The 9,808-nt window shown below is 51.8% G+C and overlaps 1 protein-coding gene across 1 annotated transcript; it reads left to right on the top strand.

Moving 5' to 3' along the window:
• The first annotated feature begins 2,076 nt into the window (after positions 1-2,076).
• Positions 2,077-9,604, top strand: LRRC23 (leucine rich repeat containing 23). The gene is made up of 8 exons (XM_061418061.1): positions 2,077-2,292; positions 2,784-2,956; positions 3,041-3,150; positions 3,602-3,855; positions 4,672-4,802; positions 6,336-6,472; positions 8,435-8,732; positions 9,284-9,604. The coding sequence occupies exons 2-7, from the start codon at positions 2,834-2,836 to the stop codon at positions 8,706-8,708; spliced, it is 1,029 nt and encodes a 342-aa protein (XP_061274045.1). The 5' UTR covers positions 2,077-2,292; positions 2,784-2,833; the 3' UTR covers positions 8,709-8,732; positions 9,284-9,604.
• Positions 9,605-9,808: the final 204 nt, after the last annotated feature.

Here is a 9,808-nt window from a genome sequence, read left to right as displayed (position 1 = left end):
TTCTTGTCGATGATGATGATGATGTTAATGATCTTAGTTTCCGAACCAGGTATCAAACCTGTGCCCCTTGCCGTTGAAGTGCAGAGTCTTAACCACTGAACCATCAGGGAAATCTCTCGATTATTATTTATATGACTGTGTTGGATGAGGATTATTATCCTAGGCTCCTGTTGGATTTTCTCCCTTCATATCACACAAAAGGTTTGCATCAAATGATGAGGATAGAATGGCCCCACGCTGGATTCAGCAATCCATAGAGCGCTTCAGCATAAGTCATACTCTTACTCCATCTCTATCAGTTGGTACCCGTAAGCCTATTTTACAGATGGGAAAGTGGAGTCTTAGGTAAATTGCTGATAAATTGCTAGTAAATTGCAGATTTGTCAAGACTCCAACACAGAGCTTAAAATAACATTGGGCCTGGGAACCTTCCATTCCATGAAGCCATCTGCCAAAAGTCTACTTGAAAATAATCAATGGGTGGGACCTATGAGAAGGTGGGGGAACCAGACCTTGGTATTTCTCTGTCAGTTCAGTTCAGTCGCTCAGTCATGTCTGACTCTTCGAGACCCCATGAATCGCAGCACGCCAGGCCTCCCTGTCCATCACCAACTCCCGGAGTTCACTCAGACTCATGTCCATCGAGTGAGTGATGCCATCCAGCCATCTCATCCTCTGTTGTCCCCTTCTCCTCCTGCCCCCAATCCCTCCCAGCATCAGAGTCCTTTCCAACAAGTCAACTCTTGGCATGAGGTGGCCAAAGTACTGGAGTTTCAGCTTCAGCATCATTCCCTCTAAAGAAATCCCAGGGCTGATCTCCTTCAGAATGGACTGGTTGGATCTCCTTGCAGTCCAAGGGACTCTCAAGAGTCTTCTCCAACACCACAGTTCAAAAGCATCAATTCTTCGGTGCTCAGCTTTCTTCACAGTCCAACTCTCACATCCATACATGACCACAGGAAAAACCATAGCCTTGACTAGACGGACCTTTGTTGGCAAAGTAATGTCTCTGCTTTTGAATATGCTATCTAGGTTGGTCATAACTTTCCTTCCAAGGAGTAGGCGTCTTTTAATTTCATGGCTGCAGTCACCATCTGTAGTGATTTTGGAGCCCCCAAAAATAAAGTCTGACACTGTTTCCACTGTTTCCCCATCTATTTTCCATGAAGTGATGGGACTGGATGCCATGATCTTCGTTTTCTGAATGTTGAGCTTTAAGCCAACTTTTTCACTCTCCACTTTCACTTTCATCAAGAGGCTTTTGAGTTCCTCTTCACTTTCTGCCATAAGGGTGGTGTCATCTGCATATCTGAGGTTATTGACATTTCTCCTGGCAATCTTGATTCCAGCTTGTGTTTCTTCCAGTCCAGCGTTTCTCATGATGTACTCTGCATATAAGTTAAATAAGCAGGGTGATAATATACAGCCTTGATGTACTCCAACCTATTGTTCCACGTCCAGTTCTTTTTTTTTTCCACGTCCAGTTCTAACTGTTGCTTCCTGACCTGCATACAGGTTTCTCAAGAGGCAGGTCAGGTGGTCTGGTATTCCCACCTCTTTCAGAATTTTCCACAGTTTATTGTGATCCACACAGTCAAAGGCTTTGGCATAGTCAAGAAAGCAGAAATAGATGTTTTTCTGGCACTCTCTTGCTTTTTCCATGATCCAGTGGATGTTGGCAATTTGATCTCTGGTTCCTCTGCCTTTTCTAAAACCAGCTGGAACATCAGGAAGTTCACGGTTCACGTATTGCTGTAGCCTTGCTTGGAGAATTTTGAGCATTACTTTACTAGCATGTGAGACGAGTGCAATTGTGCGGTAGTTTGAGCATTCTTTGGCATTGGGTATTTCTAGCTCTTGGTATTTGTCCACCTTTTGCTTCAGGGAATGAGTTGCTTTTGAATTCACAATACTCCTGCATAGAGGTAGTCTCGTTCCTTAAGGTCTCAGGTGACTTACTGGCTAGCCCCGCCCTCTGCCCCTCCCCTCAGTATACTAAGTAAGTCACGCCCACTGGCTTTTTAGCCCTGGGCCAATTACCGCGCCCCATCCGGGTTCCTAGGACTGGGAACCGGGGCTCGTCACCAGGCAACCACTGGCCCACAGGCTTCTCGGCGGATTTTCAGTTCGCAGGTCCTCTCAACGGCTGCCAGCTGCGGGAGCCTAGTGCCCGGTCCCCCGTTGCCATAACAGCAGTATACAACGCCTCCTTCTCCCTTGTCCTCTACCAGACAGCTCTTCTCTCTCGGGGCCAGACCTCTCCACGACAGCTTCTGGTTGAGCAGAACCAGGGTCTGTGTCCCTTCTGCCAAAGAGGATTGAGTGGGAGGGTTGGAGCCTGCATGACCGGCTGGTGTCCAGGAAGGGACAGGGAAACGTGGGATGGAAGAGTTAGAAGAAAGGACTGGAGCAGGGGTCAGGGATGGAAAGGGAGGGAAGATGAGATGTCGGTAGGGGATTCTGGAGAAGAAGGTGGCTTCAGGCAGAAGTGGGAAGAACTGGCGAAAGGGGAGCCCAGGAAGCTGGACAACTAGCTGCTGGAGGAATTGGAGCCACTGAGAGGGGCAGAAAAGGTCGTGGGGGTCTGGGAAAGCATCCAAGGGGAAGGGATCCTTGGTGGGAAGTATAAAGTGGAGGTTGGGAGTCAAAATGCGATGTTCACAGGGATGAGGAAAGAAGCATGGCTGGCAAGAGATCTAGGGGGTGATAGGGTGATGGAAGGGGTACCCATTAATGGAGGTGAAGGAGGGAGCATTGGCTAACACCGTGATCATCTCTCTCAGGGCAAGGACCCAGCCTGATCTGACTCCAGAGCCTTCAGCAGGGAAGACAAATGTCAGATGAAGATGACCTGGAAGACTTTGAAACAGACCAGGATGATCTGGAAAGGGAAGATGATGAGAAGGAGACAGAGGAGTGGGAGGACTACAGGAAGGAGGGAGAGGAGTCTGAGGATGTGAGAACTTGGAAGCGGAGGGGTCTGGGGTTAGGGGCTGGGGTTGGGCTGGAAAGGCATGCCTGAGTCCACTTCCTCCTGCAGTGGATATCCACGCCCCTCACAGAGGACATGATGAAAGAAGGGCTTTCTCTGCTCTGCAAGACGGGTAATGGACTGGCTCATGCTTACGTCAAGCTGGAGATTAAAGACAGGTGTGTTTATGGGGGACCAGAAGCAGGCCAGCGTTGTGGGACCTAGTCTCCTTTCTCACCCTCCATCCTGGGTGTTTTGGCTGAGTTTGGATCTCTGTCATCCTGGGCCAGCTAGGAGGGAAGGAGAGAGTCTACCTCTCAGGACACTGTGACCCCCTGCATCAGAGCTGGCCTGCGGCATTGGAGGCTGTAAAGGGGATAGGGTGGGGTGGAGATTCCAGCTGGACTCCCTCACTTGTCCTCCAGAGTGCCGGTTCTCAGCCCTTCACAGACACGAGGTGCCTGCTTACGGCTGAGAACCCACCTACCTTCTCCTTCCCCTCCCCGCCTCGCCCATCTGTCAGTCGCTCTTCTCTCCACTTTAAGCCATCTTCACGCTGCCCTCTGCTTTAGCACCTCTAACAGCCCTTGCTGGATTCTTAACCCTGAGCCAGCCTCTACTACCTCCTAGGGATCTGACAGACATCCACCTGTTGCGTTCCTACATCCATCTGCGCTACGTGGATGTTTCTGAAAACCACTTGACAGACTTGTCCCCACTCAATCACCTCACCCACCTGCTCTGGCTCAAGGCCGATGGCAACCAGCTTCGGAGTGCCCGGCTGAACGAACTGCCCTACCTGCAGATTGCCAGCTTTGCCTACAACCAGATCACCGACACAGAGGGCATCTCTCATCCTCGTCTGGCCAGCCTGGATCTCAAAGGTGGGGCCTTAGGATGGGCCTCCCACAATTCCTTCCTCGCCTGGGGCCAATAGCAGTGGGCAGCATGGACCTTGGCTATGCGACATAGCAACCTACATTATTCACTCACTCATTCAGACACCCGTGGCAGTTCACAATGACAGTTCTATGTGCTGGAGATATAGGAGTGAACAAAACAAAGAAATTCCCTATTCTTGTATAGCTTACGTTCTAGTCGGGGAAGGCAGGCAATCATCGATGATCACAATATTTAATTTTATTTATTTATTGGCTGCACCATGCAGCATTCAGAATCATAGTTCCCCAAGTAGGGATTGAACCAGTGCCCCTGAGTGGAAGTGTGGCATCTTAACCACTGAACCACCAGGGAAGTCCCAACGATCACAATAAATAAGTAAATTTTTATAAAGCGTGTTAAAAGGAGATAAGCGTTAAAAAAGAACAACAAAAAAAGGGAAAAGTACAATGGAAAAAATAGATCAGGGTAAAGGAAATGGGTGGGGGGAGGTGGAGATTTCAAACAAGTTGGCTAGGACAAATGTCATTGGGAAGTTGACACCTGAGTGAAGACTTGAAGGAGGAGAGGGAGTTAACTGTATGGATTGTGGGGCACCCCTCATTCATGCCTCAAAGACTTAGGTGGGCACATCCCTCAGACCCTTGGGCCACCAGACCATCGCCCCAAGGCCCTGTGGGTGTTACATCTGGAGCTGGCCCTCCTCGTATCCACCTGGCATTAGAGAAGATGATGCAGAGGCTCTATTGCTGAAAACTCGGGGTGGCCCTCTGAACCCTTCACACCCTCCTTCTCCTCAGGGAACCGCATCCACATGGTGACAGGTTTGGATCCCCAAAAACTGATCAGCCTGCACACGCTGGAGCTTCGGGGGAACCAGCTGAATAGCACCCTGGGAATCAACCTCCCTAAGCTGAAGAACCTCTTCCTGGTAGCGCCCTGGGTCACAGGGTGGTGGGTGCTGGAAAGGGGGCACTGTCCTGGGGGCCAGGATACCAGCTTCTAGAAGGTGGTGGTTTAGTCGCCAAGTTGTGTCTGACTCTTGCAGTTCTATAGACAGAGGAGTCCGCCAGGCTCCTCTGTCCATGGGATTTTCCAGGTAAGAATACTGGAGTGGGTTGCCATATCCTCCTCCAGGAGATATATCCTCCTTCCCGACCCAGGGATCAAACCCTCTTCTGCACTGCAGGTGGATTCTTTACCACTGAGTCACCAGGGAAGCCTGGCTTCTAGTGGACTCACCTACTAACTTCATCATCCTTATGATAATTGGCATTATTTCCAAACACCGAGCATTTGCTTGGTGCCCAATGCTGTGAGGATGCAAAATCCAAATAGACAAGGTGTTCACCAATTAACAGGGCTAATAGTACACAACGTGTGGATGACATAGAGACAGTTTGCTTTGATATAGGTTGGGACACCATGTGCATAACTGAGGTACAGGCATCAGGCTAAGGAGGCCACTTAGGTGTCTAGTCTTTTAATTTGGGGGGCGGGGGCTGGGCCACATGGCATGTGGATCTTAATTCCCCAAACTGGGCTCGAACCCATGTTTCCTGTGCTGGAAGTCTTAACCACTGGACCACCAGGGAAGGTCCTGTGTCTAGTCTTTTAAGCCCTTGAGCTTCTTCATTCCAAAATGCTGCTGAAGCCATGTCTCCTTGGTGGAGCAGTGAGGCTCTTGGGCTGGGAGGTAGTGGGGGTGGGTTGAAGCATTTTCTTCATCAGAGGTGGCTGTGGTGGGCTGGATAGTAGGGTTTACTGCTAACCTTTCTGTTGGTTGAAAGCTTCTCCTGTATTCTTTACTATTTACATGGAACTCTACTCACCTCCACTCCCCTTTCTCACCCTCTCTACCTCTTAGATTTGCTGTTTTGCAAATCTAAGTAAAGAATCTGCCTGCAATGCGGGAAACCTGGGTTTGATCCCTGGCTGGGAAGATCCCCTGGAGAAGGGCATGGCAACCCACTCCAGTATTCTTGCCTGGAGAATCTCATGAACAGAGGAGCCAGGTGGGCTACAGTCCATGGGGTCTCAAAGAGTTAGACACAACTGAGTGACTGGCATGTGCGCGTGCGCGCACACACACACATATAATTCATTATTGGCTGTGCTGGGTCTTCATTGCTTTACTCCAGTTGTGGTGAGCAGGAGCTACTCTCTAATTGTGGTGCAAGGGCTTCTCATTGTGGTGGCTTCTCTTGTCGTGGAGCATAGACTCTAGGGTGCCTGGGCTCAGTCGTTGTGGTTCCCAGGCTCTAGAGCACAGACTCAGTAGCTGTGGCAGGTGGGCTTAGTTGTTCTGCAGCATGTGGGGTCTTCTCTGATCTATGTCTCCTGCACTGGCAGGCAGATTCTTTACCACTGAGCTACCAGGGAAGCCCTGCCACGTCTCTCTGATTTCTCTTCCTTTTCCCCGCTGCCCCCCTTTCCCAATCTATCTACTGTATCCTGGGTCTAGGCCCAGAACATGTTGAAGAAGGTGGAAGGCTTGGAGAACCTAAGCAATCTCACTACCTTGCATCTTCGAGACAACCAGATTGAGACTCTGAGTGGTTTCTCCAAGGAAATGAAATCATTGCAGTACCTCAACCTAAGGTATGCATCCCTCCAGGCCCACTTCGCCCCTACCCCTGGAGTCCTCTGGTCCTAGTCCCCCAGTTCCAGTCCTCTCACAGATTCTCCCCTCATCCTCCATCCTCATCCCTCCTCTCCTGACTGTCTTCTGCATCAGCCTTAATTGCATGCAGCACTTTGTAGCCCGAGACTCCAGAATCCTATTCATTCCACTCACATACTGAGAAGGTGCTATGTGCCAGGCCTTGTGCTGTGCTGGGAACCGTCTGAAGGAATCAGAGATGGTTCCTGTTCTCAAGGGACTCACAGTCTAGCTCCATCCCATATAAGTTTCTACTGCTCTTCTCCATCTCCTGGGCCCCAATTCCCCTTTCGATTTCCAGCCTCTCTTTTCCTGAGTCTCCCCTGTAAGGGATGGCCCCATACTGATTTCAAACACAAGGTGTGCTCAGATTTGAGGCAAGGGGAGTCATTAAAAGAATAGATGGAAAAAAAAAAAAAAAGAATAGATGGAAAAGCACTGAGGATCAGGCGAGACTTTACTGCAGCAGCTCCTGTCTGATGGGGGATTTTATGTGTGTAATCTTTAAGCAAAGATGTAAGGAAATTGCCTGCTTAGTCACCAAGGCCAAATCCTCTTCGAGGATGGCAGTGGAAAGAGAGTCTCTGAGTAAGGAGTGGTGGATGTACCTTGAAGCCCAGAGTCCTGCCCTGACTCCTGGAATTAGCTCTGCCATCTTGGTCTGTGCCACCTGTGCCATCTTGGTACAGTGGAGGGCGTATTGTTTGCCTGTCAATGGTATGCATGCTAAGCTGGTTTAGCTGAGACCCCATGGACTATGGTTTTCCAGGCTCCTCCGTCCATGGGATTTCCCAGGCAAGAATACTGAAGTGGGTTGCCATTTCCTTCTGCAGTTAATGATATAGATAGGGATAATGGACCTTCCTCAGTGGCTATTAACTAGGGGTATTTGGAAGTAAGTGTAGGACGGAGGGTTTGTCTCAGTGACTGGAAGGTGCCTCTGGGGCCAGAGACCTGAAAACAAGGACAGTCCAGCACACAGGGCATGTTACACTCCACACGAGAAGCACCGTGCATGGTTCAGCCCCTCCCTTGAGATAGGGCTGAAACATTTAAGCCTGATCTCACAAAACTGTGAGCCAAGAGCATGAACATAAACAGAGTACCATACAATGGGGGCTTCCCCATTGGCTCAGTGGTAAAGAATCTGCACAGGTTCGATACTGGGTCAGGAAGATCCCCTGGAGAAGGGCACGGCAATCCACTCCAGTATTCTTGGTGGGAAATCCCATGGATAGAGGAGACTGGTGGGCTATAGTTTATGGGGTCGCAAAGAGTCAGACACGACTGAGTGACTAACACACACTTGAGTTTCCTATAAAATGAAGCTGAGGTTAAGACCTACCCCTCAGGGTGATCGTGAAAATGTCTGTAGCTGAAACAGGGATGGTGGACCACTGAGGGGTGAATAGCTGAAGCCACTGAGCATGTATGCATGCACAGTACAATGAGGCGCTTTGGGGGGAAGCTTATTCTTTGGGCTTCTTCCTGTGGGAGCACCCAGACAGCACCGTCTCCATGAGCTTAGAGCCCAGTTTCTTCTCCGCTGGTTCTGGTCCCATCGTCTACCCTCTCTGATTAGACGGAAGCCTATCCTTGCAAGGGAGATTCCTCCCTCGTCCCCAGCTACAAGACAGGGTTGAGACCTAGCTTTGCTGTTCCAGAAGGAGACACATGAGACATTACAGAATAGACCGTGGCACTGAGGGTTCCCCAGGGCGGAACAGACTGGAGCAGGGTTGCCTAGCACCTCTGTCTGCAGCAAATCCAGCCAGTCCACGGAGGCCATGTTTCTAGAGGAACCGGAGTCCCGTGGGAGATTCCCCCGCGAGGCCCCAGGCCTGGCAGCTGGCCTCTGACACCCACGTTCCCTGGTGAACCCCTCCTGCCTGCACCGGCAGGGGCAATATGGTGGCCGACCTGGGGGAGCTCGCCAAGCTGCGGGACCTACCCAGGCTGCGAGCCTTGGTGCTGCTGGACAACCCATGCACCGATGAGAACGACTACCGCCAGGAAGCCCTGGTGCAGATTGCTCATCTGGAGCGCCTGGACAAGGAATTCTATGAGGAGGAGGAGCGGGCTGAGGCCGATGAGATCCGGCAGAGGATGAAGGAGGAGCAGGAGCAGGAGGCTGAGGTCGAGCCTGAGTCAGAACTGGACCAGTCATCCACCTAGCAGTTCCCCTGGCCTCCAAAGACAGTAAGGAAGGGGGTGGGGAGGCAGGAAAACCGGCTGAGGAGCTGTTGTAGGGAGGAGTTGGCTGGGGAAGGCAGAGGCAAGAAGACTTGGGGAGACCTGGGTTAGGAGTCATGGGTGTCTCACGGGGAGGAGAAAGAACCAGAAGGGCCTGGGAGGAGCTGAGAGAGGCAGAGGTGATATATCAGAAAGCCTGAGGAGTAAGCCCCGAGAATGGGGCAGCAGGCAGAGATGAGGGTGTGGCTGGGCAACCACACCTGACGGAAAGGCTGGGTCAGGGGCTTTGGTGGGGTGGGTTGGAGGCAGCATCTGAGGACTGGGCCTAGGGAAGAAGGCGGGAGAGGAAAATCCTGCACTAAAGAGCCGAGGCTAAAAATGACAGGACAGGGGCAGAAGGTGGATAGGAGGGCAGAAGGAGGTGGAAAGAGACAGAGGCTGTGAGCCCAGGGAAGGGTGGCAGCTGGCACTTCAGTGGGGCAGAGGCGGGGTGTGCAGGTGGGGGGCGTGGGGGGGTGCGGGTGGCCAGAGGCTTGGCTTCTACCTTCTTCCTCCAGGCGATCTAGGGACGCTGGCCCCCAAAACTGAGAAGACCCCAGTCAGGGGGCGCCCCACACTTACACCCACCCTCATCCGGAGACAGAAGATGCCCACTTTTGTCCCAGACCTGGGAATTCATCACAGCGTACCGCCCAGGCTCCTCACAGGCATCTGGGCAGCGGTGACTAGGCGGCAAGCAGCCCCGGGGGGGCAGGTCTGGAGGGAGCCAGGCCTCGATGGGCCCCGGGTGCTGCGTGAAGAATCTGCGGAGGAGCTGTGGAGGCGGCAGCCTGGGTGTGAGGAACAGTTCGCTTTTCCAATAAAGAGACATTGGGATACTTTGGTGTCTAATTCGGTTTTTGAGACACTTGAGTCCTTTGTGGGCTTTCCTGGCTGATCAGTGGCGTGAAGCTGACTGTTACTTTACAGGGGGTACTGGGTGTAGGTCTGAGCGCGCGTGGGCGGTGGGGGGCCAGGTCCTGGGTGGTCCCCAGCCCCTCCCACGTCGCTCTCCTCTAGCCCTCCCCGCCCCATCCCATCGG

The sequence above is a fragment of the Bos javanicus genome, chromosome 5 (genome assembly GCF_032452875.1).
Source record: "Bos javanicus breed banteng chromosome 5, ARS-OSU_banteng_1.0, whole genome shotgun sequence".
NCBI classification, from domain to species: Eukaryota; Metazoa; Chordata; class Mammalia; order Artiodactyla; family Bovidae; genus Bos; species Bos javanicus.
This window is presented reverse-complemented; position numbering and strand designations above follow the sequence as displayed.